This window comes from Mus caroli, chromosome 8 (genome assembly GCF_900094665.2).
Source record: "Mus caroli chromosome 8, CAROLI_EIJ_v1.1, whole genome shotgun sequence".
NCBI lineage: Eukaryota > Metazoa > Chordata > Mammalia > Rodentia > Muridae > Mus > Mus caroli.
In genome coordinates this window covers 64,520,813-64,537,463 of record NC_034577.1, presented here as the reverse complement: position 1 = coordinate 64,537,463, position 16,651 = coordinate 64,520,813, and the positions used below count along the sequence as shown (strand labels likewise).

Here is a 16,651-nt window from a genome sequence, read left to right as displayed (position 1 = left end):
CTGGAGTTTGGTTCTGGTTTGTCAGGGAGGGTCTTGCTCTGTGCTCCCATCAGCACAACACACAAGGAGTAACATCAGCACAACCCACAAGGAGTAAAAAGATCAAAAATCCAGGGCTGGGAAGATGGCTTCGTCAGCCTTTGACTGGCAGATATGGAAATCAGAGTTGGGATCTCTACAACCCCCAAAAGCTGGGCAGATCCAGCTCCACCTGCCATCCTAGTGGGAGAGTCTGGTAAAGGTTCCAGGATCATGGGCAAGAGCTTACTATTGGCCAGGTTCATCCTGAAACCGTACCTTATGTATAAGGTGGAGGGCCAGCAAGATAGCTAAGTAGGTAAAGGCAATTACTGCTGAGCCTCAAAATGTTAGTTCGATTTCTGGAACCCACATGGTAAGAGAGAACCAACTCCTGTAAGTTGCCCTCTGACCTCCACATTTGCATGCACACACCCACACAAAAAAATTTTTAAGTGTGCTAGGCACAGCCTTGCACACCTTTGGTCCCAGCACTCAGGAAGCAGAAGCGAGTGGATCTCAGAGTTTGAGGATAGCCATATATACATAGAGAGAGAGGCACCCACAGGCAAACAAGCACAAGTGTCTACACACACAAACCACATGTATATGCAAGGCAAAAAGATTGTTTTTGTCTGCCTTTATTTTCATGCCTGGGTGTCTTTGAGTGTATTTGCATGTGAGTGTGTGCTTTCATGTGTGTATATACATGTGCATAAGTATGTTTGCGTATAAATTTACTGTTGCTGTGGCTCCTATAGCACCTCTATGGCTTCAGCAACCTTATGCTGCACCAGGATTCTGTTCTTGCAAGAGTCCAGGTCCAGCTACACTCCTAAAGGCCAGTCAGGGCACCCATTTCCGTAGCTAACCTCTGCAGCCCAGGCTGACCTCTATTGATCCTCCACCTCAGGCTGAGGTACAAATTTCCTCCTGTATACTTGGAGGCTGGGCCAGTGAGCCCCATGGCTCCTCCTCCTCCCTCCCCAGCTCTGGCATGAATATGCTTCACTACCCCTGGCTTTTTATGTCTTCATGGCTTTGTATGTCTTCATGCCTTTGTAGCAAGCACTTGACCTCTATAAGTAGCCGGGCAACAACAGGCACCTGTACATGGATGTGGAGGCAAGAGGCTAGCCTTGTGTCCTTGTGTGCCAATAGGTCTGCCATCTTTTTGAAGCAGGGTCACTCACTGAACCTGGAGCTCCAGTGAGTGTGAGGCCAGTGAGCCCCAGTCATCCTCCACTCTCATCTCCCACAGCACAGACATAACAGTCATATCCATTTCTGGCTTTGGGGGGGGGGGGNGGGTAGAATCCAACTCTTAGCCACTCAGCCCAACTAACAACCCTTTTCATTTTTTTTAAGGTTTATTTATGTATGTCAGTATATTGTAGCTGTACAAATGGTTTTGAGCCTTCATGTGGTTGTTGGGAATTGAACTTTAGGACCTCTGCTCGCTCTGGTCAACCCTGCTCGCTCAATCTCTGCTTGCTTTGGTCCAAAGATTTATTTATTATACATAAGTACACCATAGCTAACTTCAGATGTAGCAGAAGAGGGCATCAGATCTCATTACACGCGGTTGTGAGCTAATGTGGTTGCTGCGATTTGAACTCGGGACCTTTGGAAGAGCAGTGAGTGCTCTTACCCACTGAGCCATCTTGCCAGTCCTTTTCTTTTTCTTTCTTTTTGTTTTGGTTTTTCCAAAACAGGATTTCTCTGTGTAGCCCTGGCTGTCCTGGAACTCACTTTGTAGACCAGGCTGGCCTCAAACTCAGAAATCCGCCTGCCTCAGCCTCCGAGTTCTCCCACTGTGTAAGTCCCAGGTCACCACACTTAGTAGCAAGTACCTTTACCCACTAGGCAATCTTGCTGTGTTAAGACAGGCCTCAAGGAGCTCAGGCTAGCTTTGAATTCACTGTGTATCTTCTGTCTCTGATACTGGTGTGTTGGCCACTGAACTGGAGCCGTGCCCTTCAGTTCTAGGAGTTATGTGGCTGGCTGTCAAAACAGCAGGAGACCCTGGACCTCACACCTGGTAGGGAAGCACTTCCAGCTCTGTAATTCTGGCTGCTTAGGTTTCCTCTGTATTTTGGAGGATTCTGTGAGCAGAGAAGCTACCACAGTGAAGGGACCAAATGCAAAGCTTTGGTCTCAGCCTCAGTGTATGATTCATTCAGACTCCCAAAGGGGCTCAGTAGGAGGTAGGCAAGAGCCAGCTGAGGAACACTGCGAAGCTTGAGGGGCACCTTACCTAGGCAGGATCTAGTTGCCCAGACTTATTAGGGAGGTGGCAAGAGATGGGGCCAGGTGTGTGTGTGTGGGGGTGTACCTTTAACCCCAGTGCTGGGGAGGCAGAGGCCCAAGCAGGAGCACCTCCCTCAACAAATAAAACAGAAGAAACTTCTAAAAATAGTCACCCTCTGAATGTTCTACTGGCCCTCTCATTGTTTTGTTTTGGTCTTTTTGAGACATGGTTTCTCTGTGTAATAGCCCTGGCAGTTCTAGCTTTGTAGACCAGGCTGGCCTTGCCTGCCCTGCCTTAGTGCAAGAATTAAAAGTGCGTGCCACCACCACCTGGCTCTCCTATTGCTTTTTAATTTTGTGTTTTGACTCATGTTTTTAAGTTATCAGATGCCCTGGAATTGGAACTGCATTTGTGGGCTACGAATGCAGTTGCTTGGAATCAAACTAGGGTCTTCTAGAATAGCCATTGTTCTTAACAGCTAAGCCATCTCCCCAGAACCCCTCCCTCACTTCCATTGCTTTAAACCAGGATACTTGGGTGTTCCTACTGAGGGACTGAGAGGTGCTGTTGGAATTCGTCAAAAGACCCTCACTCACAAAGACCACAAAGACTGCCATCGCCCGCATGAGGATTTTTATTGATCCAACATGTTGGGGATCCCCACCCCCTTCTCAGCATGGAGGCCAGAGGAGAGACCCAGAACAAAGAACACACTTTTTATACCTTTGTAAGGGGCAGATTTAGGCAACAGGGTATCTGGCTTATTCTAATTGGTGTAACAACCTTTTCAAGCATTGGTTGGTTTGTATAGTGACTAAGTAACCCTTTGGCCTAGCCCCTTACTCTGCCTGCCCTTGTGGTTTTTCAGTAAAGCAACAGTATGTTTTGAACTTATGGGTTAGCTATTAACGTCACAACTATTAAGTCACAGCCATTAATGTCAGGGGAAATTTCAGCAAGGTCAGGGTGGTGTGTGGTTTCTCAGAATTCAGTGTGGGGTGGGGTAGGGGAATTTCTCTGAGAACTGCTAATATTGTTTTGGCAGCTGCAGGCTTAGTCATTTTGACCACTAAAACTATATAATTTGGAAGTCCCTTCAGAGGGGAAGGGGCTAGGTGGTCTTGAACTTATTTTGGAATCTACAGTGCTCAGTGTCCCACTCTGTCAAGGAGAGAAAGGCTGAGTAAGCTGGGACAGGACAGAACTATGGAGAGCTTGGGTCTGCTGAAGGGACCTGGGTGGAGGGTTAGGAGGGGATTAGTTTCATCAGTAAGTTAGTTTGGCCCGGAACCCTGGTCAAAGCACAGTGCTCAGTAGTTACAGGCTTGAGCTAGAGTTGTGACCCAGGAAAGCATGGTCTATTAGCTGAGGCAGCCTGGGTACTGACAGAATCAAGACTTTACAGCCTGGGCTCTGTCAGGAAAGAAGGCAACTATGTTCTGAAAGGAGATCCCATTCCATCAGCAAGAACCTTCTGAGCTGGACGTGGTGGCACACGCCTGTCATCTCAGTACTTAAGAGCTAAGAGGAGGATCGGGAGTGCAAGATTATCTAAGGCTGTATGGGGAGTTAGAGATCAGCTTGGGCTCTATGAGACCTAATATTCCAAAACCAGGAGTAAGTAATAATATAAGTAAACAGAAGGGATGGGGTGTTGACGCAGCTTTCGCTTCTCCTTCCGTAGAACGTGTATAGTCGCTTCAGAAGACATGTCTTTGCTCCACGTCGGTCTGATGTGATGTTGTGGAGCCCCAAAGCTCAAAATTCTTACCCAGAAGGAGCTGATCAGTACAAGAGTCGAGTGAGGTGTGATTCGCCAAAACCATCACCTGCCGATCCCGCCTTCTGGAAGGCGTAAAGGGATGTGAAAGACGCAGAGGCCCGGGAGTGCACGCGTACGCAAGAACGCGGCAGAAACCCAAAGTACCGCCGGCGCAGCTTCTCACGCTCCAGCGCGTCGGGGAACAGCGGCCGGGCCGCCGCATGCGCAAAGAGGCTCACGCGCATGCGTCTCACTAGGCCGTCCCTCTCTGGAGTCCTCACGCAGTCTCTTCCCGCCCTCCTCCGGTCTTCACTTCCGGTGTTTCCCAGCGACGGCCGTAAATGGCACGCGAAGCGGCCCGCGAGGACGTCGTAAACGTCTCCCTTCGCGCCACTTCCGGCCGGCTTCTGTGGCCGGTGCTGGTAAGCGATCGTGAGGCGGCGGAGGACGTTGCCAGCGGCTGCAGCCATGGAGATGCCGATGCCGCCAGATGGTGAGGCCCGTCCCTGAGCTGAGGTCGTTGGGTTCTTCTCGTGTGCCCCCGCCGGCCGGCCGTGCCTCCTCGCGTTGCCCGGCCAGTGACGGAGCGCGCTGCGGCCTCGCCGCTCCTCCCTCGGCCTCTCCGTGGTTCCCCGCATTCCTGGCGCGCGCTTGGCCCTAGTCAGGACCCGTACACCACCGCCTTGCTGTGGCCCGCCCCAGAGGACCCCGACCTGGTCTCCGGGTCGGGCTGCCCCCACTGACGCCTTTTCCTCTGTTTTGCAGATCAGGAGCTTCGAAATGTCATCGACAAGCTCGCTCAGTTTGTGGCTCGCAACGGACCAGAGTTCGAGAAAATGACGATGGAGAAGCAGAAGGACAACCCTAAGTTCTCGTTTCTGTTTGGAGGCGAGTTCTACAGTTACTACAAGTGCAAGCTGGCACTGGAGCAGCAACAGCGTGAGTTCCCCTCAGGCCCTCGCCGCCTCGGGGTTCAAGTGGGGGGGGGCCCCGCCACAGCCAATTTCTTTAGAGTTGCAAGTTTCCTCCGCAGAGCAGAGCAGAGCAGCTGTTCTTCTGACCTACCCGGAGCCCTGTACCAAGATAGACTGCTGGGTCTGTGTGTCTTAAGGAGAGACTATCATATATTCTCTATCCAGGCTTTTGGGTCGGGAGTGGTCCCTGGGTGGTCTTTGCCGATGCAAATTGCGGATCTGCAGGAAGGTGGGAACTGTGCAAACTGTGCAGCCTTTCTGCAGGCTGAGACCATAGCTTTCTGCATTTCAGATGCATAGATCAAAAAGCTTTCCCTTTAGTTTTTGAAACATTTTTCTTTTCCTTTTCTTTTTTTTTTTTTTTTTTTTTTTGCTTTCGAGATAGGGCTTCTCTGTGTAGTCCTGATTGTTCTAGAGCTAGCTTTGTAAACTAGATTTAAACATCAAGAAAAATATGATAAAAAGTAATAGAAATAATAAAAAGTTTAGAACCAGTGATGATGGGACCACCCCTTTAATCTCAACACTTAGAAGGCAAAGGCAGGTCGATCTCTGTGAGTTTGTGGCCAACTTGTTGTACAAGTTCCAGTACAGGCAAGATTACATAGACTCTGCCTAAAAAAACAAAACAAACAAACAAACAAAAACAAAGGAAAAAGAGTGAAGAAGCACAGCTGGTCTTTAAGGGCCTCACACTGTATCCCAGGTTGGCGTGGCAGTATGTTATCCAGCCTAGCTTCCAGTTCAAAGCAGCCTTCCTGCATCAGCTTTTCAGTATACCCCAGCTTTGAATAGTAACAGCAGATTTTATGGTTTCTGAGAGCAGAACTCACATCTGTCATATCTAGGGTAGGTCTCTAGTCTCTGAATAAACTGGAAATAAGTGTCTGGACTTGCAAAGCCAAAGAGTAGTCAAAGTGATAGTGGCTGAGCTACAGTCCTCTTTGAATCCAAACACACTTGGTTATACTCCAGCAATGTATTGTAGGTGGTTGATAGAAAGCTTGTAGGGCAGGCAGACTTGAGCCCGTGGAGCACAGGGACTTAAAGAAGGTATGTATTCAGAGAGGAGACATCACACGTGTGAACTGAGGGGTTTTTCATATGCCAAGGTGGGGTAGGACTAGAGTCTATTGATCATAAGGTTTTGGTTCCTATTCAGTTGTGGTAGAAGTTGACATCACCATCAGAGTGTCTGTGTCCTCATGCATGTTTAGAGAGGCCATTCCTTAGCCCCAGAGCACCAAATTCATAGCCATCTTAAAGCTGATGGCGGCTGAAACAGGTTCCAACAGTGTGTTCTAGTGGACAGACTGGAATTAGGAAAGGTGGTGGTCATGAACATGGAAGTGGGAGAGCTCGAAGGTAGAGCCATTGAGGATGGGTAAGGGATGATAAGTGAAGGGAGTTTAGACTGTGCCTTAGTATATATCCCTGAGAGCTATACAGGAAGCCTGTGCCCACCCCTGTACAGTCACTTGTTTAGGCTTTCGACTTAAAACCATACCTGGAAATGGAGAATACATGTAAGCTTTGGCACATTAGGGATTGGGAGGCAAGAGGACATTCTCCCAGCCATACCACAGTAGAATATATTGAACATGACAGGGACAAGGCAGGCTGAGAGTGGTGGGTGGTGGAAGTCAAGAAGAGAGATTGGGTTTAGGCACAAGGGAGATATGCAGTAGTGAGGACCTGCTTTGCAGAGGAGCTATGAGCACTGCTTAGAAGTAACAAGGCTCAGAAAGGGCTTCAGGTCAACTAAACCCAGGACTGTTCTAGAATGACATTTTGCAAGAATTGTGGTAAAGCACTAGTCAGCTGGGTGTGGTGGTACATACCTTTAATCCCTGCACTTGGGAGACAGAGGCAGGTGAATCTCTTGAGTTAAGGCTACCTTGGTCTACAGAGAGTTTTTTTCCCTTTTTTGTTTGTTTGGTTTTCCAGACGGGGTTTCTCTGTGTAGCCCTGGCTGTCCTGGAACTCACTTTATAGACCAGGCTGGCTGCAACCTCAGAAATCTACCTGCCTCTGCTTCCCAAGTGCTGGAATTAAAGGCATGCACCACCACTGCCCGGCTACAGAGAGTTTCTAAGACAGTCTACACAGAGAAACCTTTTCTAGTAAAAAAAAAAAAAAACTTCTACTCCACTCCTATCATGGTCTTGTTTTTGTAAAGTACAATAAAAATGCGAGCTGTAGGGTGTTGCTTGTTCCATAGCAATTGACACTCAAGGCTGCTCACAGGCCACTCTGACTGCTGTGGTAGAGGCCTACTCTGGTGTAGAACACAGTTTCTTATTAAGTGTGATACAGGCAAAGGCAGATCGATAGCAGTGATGTGGAAGAGTGCATGTAGTTGGCATTGCTGTTGATAAGTGTGAGGGGTATGTATGCCACTCATCTGAGTGGGTTGCTATACTCGACTGGGAGGCAGTGCAGTGACTTTCAGAGGCCTAAGTCTGTGAAAGCCCAATGGCCCATGGTGACACCTCCAAAGTGGAACTTCCAAAAGGAGTATGGGATCTAGAGCTTAAACCAGTCAGACATGTAGGGTGCCATTAAAGCCTAAGTGACACCTTCTTTCTTTGCTTTTATCCAAAGGCCATTTGTTTTGATGAGTCTTAGGCTCCTGAAGAGTGTGGCTATGTTCAGTTGAGACAGGCAGGGCCTAAAAGTAGAGAGTAAGGTGGCCATATTGTTAAAGTCTTACCTGTGAGTAGGGGCCTTCCTTTCCAGAAACCTTATCTGGGTTCATGCCAGCCTTATATACAGTCATACCAGGGTGTTGCTGGTGGTTCAAGCTAGTCCAAAGGCTGCAGATTGGGACGGTCACCACAAGCCACAAGAGGTGGGGCTGGTCTTGGGGGCACTCCAGCCCTATGTGTGCTGGCCAGACCTCCAGAATGCTGGCTGTCTTGAGTGAAGGGGAGATTAGGATCCAGTGGCGTGGGACAGACACACCCTTGGGAGAGGTGCCACATCTCCAGCCCTGGTCATAGCTTGCAGTGCATAGAAGGGAAGATGGAAGGTTCAGCCTATCTTGGGACAGTGAGATCAAGCACAACAGGGAAGCTCGGGCAGGATGGCTGTGTGGGGTGGACAGTGGATCCATCAGGTCCTCTCTCTGGAGGGCAACCTGATGGATCACCAAAGGGAACCTGGGGTACCCCCTGAGCTCACAAGGCCCATCTCTTTCCTGCTAGTAATCTGCAAGCAGCAGGCCCCAGAGCTGGAGCCCACCTCAGCCATGCCCCCTCTGCCACAACCTCCGCTGGCTCCCACAGCGTCCCTCACTCCGGCCCAGGGCACCCCATCAATGGACGAGCTCATCCAACAGAGCCAGTGGAGTCTCCAGCAGCAGGAACAGCACCTGCTGGCCCTGCGCCAGGTATGCCTGCATGTAGTGTCAGTGACCCTGGAGTCACCTTCCAGTAGGTCTGTGGGTCATCCACAGGCATCGCTCAGTGGACTTGTACCCATTTTGGATGCCAACACATGGTGGCTTAGGTACCTACCATTCTTAATGAGTAGGGAGGGACATTATTGGCCCCATCTTTTAGGTTGGTTCTGTTGCCAAATTCTATAGGGATGAGCTACCTGAAATGAAAGGAGAGAAGACATACAGCCCTGAGTGCCAGCCCCACTCAGGGTTTCCTTGCTTACCACCATCACATAGCATGCATGGATGTTTACCATCAGTCATAGTCTGGACAGTTAGGTCTTGGACAGCAGAACCGGCCTCTACTCTTAACCAGCTTGGTGACCAATACCTACTATTTACTTGCTTGTGTTTGGATTGGTTTGGTTTGATTTTGAGATAGCATCTCCCCCAAGCTGCCCTCAGCCTCCCAAATGGTCACAGGCGCATGTGTTAGCCTTAACCCCCTGCCTTGCTCTGCTTAGGTGATCCATGAGCACCCTGCCTCCTTCACATTTTCCTGTTAGCTTAGGCCAGGCTGCCTTGCCTGCTGTGATGATGGACGACAGTCACAGGCTTTGGTGTATGTAAAGACAGACACCAGTGTTTGTGCAAGGGCTCTGCTCATACCACCTGTCCCTTGTGGTTTTCCCAGGAGCAAGTAACGACAGCCGTGGCACATGCAGTGGAACAGCAAATGCAGAAGCTGTTGGAAGAGACACAACTGGACATGAGCGAGTTTGACAACCTGCTACAGCCCATCATTGACACCTGCACAAAGGATGCCATCTCGGTGAGGCTCAGTATGGGGTGGGGGTGTCGTCACCTGCCCGACTGACCACCCACTCACCCTGGACTGACTCTCAGGCTGGGAAGAACTGGATGTTCAGCAATGCTAAGTCCCCACCACACTGTGAGCTGATGGCAGGCCACCTGCGCAACCGCATCACTGCTGATGGCGCACACTTCGAGCTGCGGCTACACCTCATCTATCTGATCAATGACGTGCTGCACCACTGGTAAGTACTTGACCACTTGGTCCAGAGCCCACACCTGTCAGGGACCCCCAACTCATCCAGTTCCCACCCTTGCTGCACTTGCACACTGGTTCACTGCTTGTACTCCCAGGACAGTGGCTGGCACCCCACAAAGCAGGCCTTGGGCTCTGCTGCCTCCTCTCTGCCTCTTTAGCCATCATGTGTCTGCTTCGGTCTGCATAGCCAGACACCTGGCTGATGCACTGTCTGCTCTTCCAAGTCCTGGGGCTACCTTTGCTGATCCTCTCTCCATCAGACTTCTCTTTGCATTGTATTTGGCTCCAGCCTCCTGGGGCCTGGTAGGTGTGTCTTTGCATGGCCAGTAGGTGAAGTTGATGAAGGAAAACAAGAGTCCAGAACTCTGGTCAGAAACAAGTGCAAAGGTCCCATGCTAGTGGCACATGCCAACAGTCAGCTGGGCTGGCTGCCCTCTGGCTTTCAGCATGGTCTTGAAGCTAGGACAGCTGATAAGTGTATATGGCTCCCATGAGAGCAGGAGAAGCTGGTATCTTTCTCCCTATCTTCATGCCACCCCTCCCTGTCAGGCCATGTCCACACCCTCCTGCTTTGTACTCTATTTCCTCTCAAGGTGTCTTGCTCCTTCCTCTTAGGGTAGGGCCTCTTCGCAGGTGGCCTCTCTCCCACTCCCTGGGACACTCCTCACTCGGCTCACACAAAGCTCTGACCTGCACTGCCTTCCCTTGCCTACCTCCTGGCCAACTCTTGCTGCCCTTTGACCTCAGCTGTGGGAGCTGAAGCTATTAGTCCCTGCCTTCACCTTTCCTGGGTCTGCATATGAGCTGTCTTGCTGAGCCACTACTGCTCCCGAGGCCTGAATACTGCACAGCTGGAAGGGCCGCCTTTGGCTGCTTCTTTCCCTTTATCCCCTCTCAGTGGCACTGAGCATGGAAGCCAGGGCCTTGGCACCTGACAGGCAAATGCTGTGCCTTGGGTTGACCACAATCCTCATGGGTGGTTAGGCTCCCGGTAGCTTTCTAGGTGGCCCTATGAGGCTGGGGAATCCCTTCTGAGCAGATTGTTGAACCTGCTTGTGCATAGTAGTAACCAGGTCCTAACCACAACAGCCCAATTTCACCCTTTACACACATGCAAGGGCTCTAATGAGCCCTTCCTTCTAACAGTGAAGGTCTTGTTCTGAATAGCCCTGGAGTGCACACTCTCCCTCTACCTGTTTCCTAAGACAAGGCACCTACACTGTAGATAGTTTTGCTGTTGCCCTCTGGTTTGGGGGTGGGAGGACATTTCCTGAGGAGAGGGTGCTGTGGCCACAGCCGCATGGTAACGGGTGCGTGGCTGGGTCCTGCCCCAGGGCCCTGACGCGCGGAAGGTCTCTCCCTCACAGCCAGCGCAAGCAGGCCCGGGAGCTGCTGGCTGCCTTGCAGAAGGTGGTAGTACCCATCTATTGCACCAGCTTCCTGGCTGTGGAGGAGGACAAACAGCAGAAGATTGCCCGGGTATGGGGCTGCTGGGGCTGGGTGGTTGGGCAGGCAGGTGGCTGGGTGATGTGAGCTCTGTTTAACAAGTCTCCTTCTGCACCAGCTCCTGCAGCTCTGGGAAAAGAACGGCTACTTTGATGACTCCATCATTCAGCAGCTGCAGAGCCCTGCCCTGGGACTTGGTCAGTATCAGGTGAGCATCACACAGTGAGGGCTACCCATCATCAGGACATTTGAAACTGCCCACTGATACTTTCATCGCTGAGTCTAGCTGCATCACACACAGCCTTTGGCTCTTGGGATCCTGGGCTGGTGTCCTTAGTGGCAGTGCTCCTATTCTTCCCCACCAGGCGACTCTCATCAATGAGTACTCGTCAGTGGTGCAGCCTGTGCAGCTGGCCTTCCAACAGCAGATCCAGAGCCTCAAGACACAGCATGAAGAGTTCGTCAGCAGCTTAGCCCAGCAGCAGCAGCAGCAACAACAACAGCAGCAGCAGCCGCAGCCGCAGCCACAGCCACAGATTCAGCTGCCTCAGATGGAAGCAGACGTAAAGGCCACACCCCCACCACCAGCACCACCACCAGCCTCAGCACCAGCCCCCACCATCCCACCAACTACCCAGCCAGGTATGAGGTTCCCTCCACTCTTGAAACTGACTTCCCCAAATGACAAAAAGCACTCTTCCCTCCTGGACACCTGCTCCACAGCCCGCCCACTGCTGGGCCAAGATTGATCTGCTTATGTGTCCAGACCAGGTAAACACTCCCTACAGGCTTGCACCTTAATCCACACTTGGTGCATGGTTGAAACTAAGGTCTACAGCTGGGTGGGCTCAACACATAGAGCTGAGTCCTAGACAGACACACATGTTACATGCCTATATCTAGTGTTTTTAGTATACATGTATATTGTGTGTAAAGGACCACATCTGAAGAAACCTGGATAAGATCTGAAATGAGCAGCTAGGAAGCTGAGGCAGGAGGATTTTAGACCAGATTGGGATATAAGGCAAGAATCAGTATCTCAGAAGAGTTCTAGCCATACATGGTAGCTAATGGTTGTGATCTTAATCCTGTAAGTTCAAGGCCAGTCTAAACTGTACCTCAAATTATTCCCCCAAAGACTGAGGTGAAAATGTTTAACTCGGGGTACAGGGATGGCTCAGTCAGTAAAATGCTTTCCATGTACATGGAGGACTTCATTTGAATGGTCAGTGAGCTCCAGATTCATTGAGAGACTCAGAAACAGATGGGGTGCCAGATATGGCTCAGTAGGCATAAGCTCATTTACAGGATCTGATGACCTGGGTTTGACCCCTAGGGTGGCAGGAGAGAGCCTGCTGCCAAGAGTTGCCCTGTGACCACCATGCATGCACCATGTGCATGCCTGTAAGCACACAGCTGCTACTTCAAAAGTAACTCTGCCCGGGCCCTCTCCTGCTGACCGGCTGCCTCTTATTGTATGTCACCTGTGTTAGATGACAACAAGCCTCCCATCCAGATGCCTGGCTCTTCAGAGTATGACACCTCGGCAGGTGTCCAGGATCCTGCAGCTGCTGGCCCTCGAGGTCCTGGCCCCCATGAGCAGATCCCGCCAAACAAGCCCCCTTGGTTTGATCAGCCTCATCCAGTTGCCCCTTGGGGTCAACAGCAGGTATTTCCTAAAATCTGTTGGGGCATGCACATATGGCTGAGTCAAAAGCCTGCCCACATCAGGGAGTTGGTGTCACATGCTTTTAATCTCAGCACTTGAGGTAGGGGCAATCAGATCTCCATGAGTTGGAGACCAGCCTGGTCTATAGATCCGAGTTCCAGGACAACCAGGGCTATACAGAGAATCCCTGTCTCGGGGAGGGGGTAGGGGGGAGTCTGCTTGCACCTAATTGGGGACCTGTGGGGCAGCAGGCAGGCACAGCCATAGTAGCTAAAAGACAGTAGAGCATAGGCAAAGCCCTGTCCTGTCTCCGTGCTACCATTATGTGGGCTATTCAGGCCCTTGTTTGCCTGTCTTTACTAGTGTAGCTTTCAGGTCCCTCATAAAGGGACTGAAGGAAGATCAGAAGTGGTGGGGTTCTCTAGGAATCTGTAGGTGGTGGCTGCAGTGCCAAGACTCTGGGTGGCTCAGTAGCAGACTTGTAGACAAGGGCAGCGTTCATGTGGTACATGACCAAAACTAATTTATAATTTGCTAGGTGAGCTTGTCTGGAGTATCTACGTGTAATACACTTTCCCCTCAATAGGGCATGGCCTATTTATGTTGAATGTAGCCTTTCTGGTGACTCTTAACTGTAGAGGACACTCATGGGTGCCAGGCATGTGGCCCTGCCCTAAGAGCTTCAAGTCTCAAATCTGAGCCTTCTACCCTTCAGCTTCAGGACTAGCAGGTTTACTTGACATGAGATAGTTATTCCTTGTAGATAGCACCCATGTCCTGGAAGTGCCAGCTGTGAACCTTATGGGGTGGGCAATGGGAACCTCTGAGGGAGGTAGGGAACAGGCCTTATTGTGTAAAGCTCAGTAAGATCTGGGGGCTAGAAGTCTGGTCCACTGAGGTTTCCTAGCCAGTGTGGCAGTTCACCAATAAAACTAGAGGTCTGGGGTGAGTAAGCAGTCCAGATAGATGGAATTTTATCCTTAGAAGTGGGGTTGGAGCCAGCAAGGGAGCATGTTTAATCCCAGTCTTTGGAAAGCTGAAGCAGGATTAAGTTCCAGGCTGTCCTGGAACTAGAGTGCCACCTCCACCCACCCCCATGCCTACTTAATAAATACTTTGAAGCTGACCAGGCTTCTTAATCCTGCCTTCATGGCACCTTAGAGATTGTTTCTGTTACTGGGATTACAGCTTTCTTCTGCTCTTGGAAGCCTGAAAGAGCACCTTATCAGCCTAGCATGGGTCATGCAGCATGCTGCCTTGGGAGTGACAGAGGACCTCACCTATGTAACTCCTGTCCCAAATCTAAAATTCTGCCATCCCTGCTGTAAGTGGTCTGAGCAGTAGCTAGGAATATCTTGATCCACATGCATCTGTTTACCTGGCTAAAGAAACAAGGACAAGCTGGGCATGGTGGCGCACGCCTTTAATCCCAGCACTCAGGAGGCAGAGGCAGGCTGATTTCTGAGTTCAAGGCCAGCCTGATCTACAAAGTGAGTTCCAGGACAGCCAGTGCTACACAGAGAAACCTTGTCTCGAAAAACCAAAAAAAGAAAAAAGGAAAAAAAAAAAAAAGAAACAAGGGCAGGTGTTCCAGGCTAACCTTAGGCAATGTTCTGGACGAGTAGGGTTATGATACAGAATGGATAGTATAAGACTCATAGTCCAGCATGCTGGGGTATTCTGAGTCATGGTATGGGATGCACCTGTGTTATGTCCCAATTGAGATTTGGTGCCTGTTAGGACTTGGGGAGGAAGGCACTGGGTCCAGGTATAAGGACCCAGTGGCCATAGGCAGCTTTATGTATGAATGTGCAAATGTGCATTTGGACCTGGGGTGAGATAGGTAACTCCAGACCTTGTGCTCATGTCTGTGCTTTGCCTTGCAGCCCCCTGAGCAACCCCCATACCCACACCACCAAGGTGGACCGCCCCATTGCCCACCCTGGAACAACAGCCATGAGGGCATGTGGGGTGAGCAGCGAGGGGACCCTGGCTGGAATGGGCAGCGAGATGCTCCGTGGAACAACCAGCCAGATCCCAATTGGAATAACCAGTTTGAAGGACCATGGAACAATCAGCATGAGCCACCGCCCTGGGGTGGTGCCCAGCGTGAGCCGCCCTTCAGAATGCAGCGGCCCCCCCACTTCCGTGGGCCGTTCCCACCCCACCAGCAGCACCCACAGTTCAACCAGCCTCCACATCCCCATAACTTCAACCGGTTCCCACCCCGCTTCATGCAGGATGACTTCCCACCTCGTCACCCTTTTGAGCGGCCACCCTACCCTCACCGCTTTGACTATCCCCAGGGAGACTTTCCTGCAGGTGAGTAGGCAGTGTAAGAAGGTCCACTGGGGGTGTCTCCTGGCTGCCTCTCTGCATCTGCCTTTCAATGCTGTAGAAGTGACAAGCAAAAGGTGGGTGTGGAATAGGCAGACAGGGATAGCCTCCACCCTGCACCCACACATGCTAGGAGCCAGGCCCCGTGCCAGAGGTGTTAAGGCATCCCTGGAGCCCCTGACACAACACAGGCCAAGAGGAGCAGCCAGCCAGACTTTGCCACTCTGTACTTCAAGTACCATTTTCCTGCCATGGCCATACTGGCTTGGCTGCTCGCTTGCCTGGAGCTATGCCTGTGTCTCATCTCTTTCGGTTGTTGTCAGTCTGAGTTGCACACAGAAGTCCCAGACAAATGTGTCTTGGTGAACGATCCACTGGGCTCGGGGCTGGCCTCCCTCTGCCTGTGTCCTCACTGCTCTCTTCAAAGGACCCCAGACACTTGGGTTGATTCCACCAGGAACCAAGCTTTAAGGTTCCTTTAAGGCCATCTGCTAGCTCACCAGTGCTCAGGTCCTGGCAGAGGAGGTTTCAGCACATTCTCAGTAAGAAGGTGGAAGTTCAGCTTGCTGCCACCGGATGCTGTGATGGTCCTTCAGTCTTCTCCCTTGAATCCCCTTAGCTGTACCCATGTCTGTGGGGGTTCTAAACCCCAAGTGCTGGCTTCTGTCTTAGTCCTTTGCGAAACCCTAATGGGTTTCACCCAACTTGACTGCTACAGCCAGCTAGAGATTAATGTTTTGTTTTGCAGACATGGGACCCCCTCATCACCACCCTGGCCACCGAATGCCACACCCTGGGATCAATGAGCACCCACCTTGGGCTGGGCCCCAGCACCCTGACTTTGGCCCTCCTCCTCACGGCTTCAATGGCCAGCCTCCCCACATGCGGCGACAGGGCCCACCTCACATCAACCATGATGACCCCAGCCTAGTCCCCAATGTGCCCTACTTCGATCTTCCAGCGGGGTTAATGGCCCCCCTTGTGAAGGTGATGCTGGGCCCTGGCTGGGGGGGCTGAGCACGGTGGAGGGGGTGCTAGTTTTGTCAGGCTGAGTTCCTACCTTGTTGCTAAGATCCACTGGGTGGCCAAGTAGGACTCCTCAGGGCCCAGGCAACAGCTGTGCTCTCCTACAGCTGGAGGACCATGAGTACAAGCCTCTGGACCCCAAAGACATCCGCCTGCCACCCCCCATGCCTCCCAGTGAGAGGCTACTCGCAGCTGTGGAGGCCTTCTATAGCCCGCCCTCCCATGACAGGCCAAGGAACAGGTAAGGACATTGGGGCTAAGGCCTGGCTGAGGCCCCACTCTCCAAGTCTGTCCTGCAGATAAGGAACTGCTTCCTCTGAACACCACGGTGGGCATGGAGTGGTGGCTTTGTACCATCCAGCCTGCTAAGGCAGACACTTAACAGCAGCAGTGGGCATGTTTATGAGGTCACCTGGGATTTGGAAAGGGGGCTGGACACCTAGCAGAGCCCCAGCTGCCTTTTGGTTGGTTAGCTTCCTAGTGTAGGGAACCCCTTCCTGGCTGGCCACTGTGGCCCTTGGGGGCTAACTCCAGCCTCTCACGGGGACCATGTCATGCAGTGAGGGCTGGGAGCAGAATGGCCTCTATGAGTTCTTTCGAGCCAAGATGCGAGCACGGCGGCGCAAGGGCCAGGAGAAGAGGAACAGGTGAGCTGTGCTGGTATCATGGGGCTGGCATTGTGGTATGTGGTTGCTGTAACTGCCGTCCTCACTG

The 16,651-nt window shown here is 51.5% G+C and overlaps 1 protein-coding gene across 2 annotated transcripts in view; it reads left to right on the top strand.

Annotated features, from left to right (window-relative positions):
- Positions 1–4,348: 4,348 nt before the first annotated feature.
- Cherp (calcium homeostasis endoplasmic reticulum protein) overlaps positions 4,349–16,651 on the top strand; it is a 14,152-nt gene continuing 1,849 nt past the window's right edge. The window contains exons 1-13 of one of the 2 annotated variants that reach the window (XM_021169396.1): positions 4,349–4,524; positions 4,797–4,970; positions 8,212–8,396; positions 9,082–9,219; positions 9,294–9,445; positions 10,827–10,938; positions 11,024–11,113; positions 11,271–11,547; positions 12,399–12,574; positions 14,461–14,896; positions 15,660–15,898; positions 16,045–16,178; positions 16,498–16,584. In XM_021169396.1, coding sequence (XP_021025055.1) covers positions 4,500–4,524; positions 4,797–4,970; positions 8,212–8,396; positions 9,082–9,219; positions 9,294–9,445; positions 10,827–10,938; positions 11,024–11,113; positions 11,271–11,547; positions 12,399–12,574; positions 14,461–14,896; positions 15,660–15,898; positions 16,045–16,178; positions 16,498–16,584 — 2,225 coding nt within the window. In that variant the 5' untranslated portion in view covers positions 4,349–4,499. Of the gene's footprint in view, positions 4,525–4,796; positions 4,971–8,211; positions 8,397–9,081; positions 9,220–9,293; positions 9,446–10,793; positions 10,939–11,023; positions 11,114–11,270; positions 11,548–12,398; positions 12,575–14,460; positions 14,897–15,659; positions 15,899–16,044; positions 16,179–16,497; positions 16,585–16,651 lie in introns of both variants that reach the window. The other variant, XM_021169395.2, reaches the window with a different exon arrangement.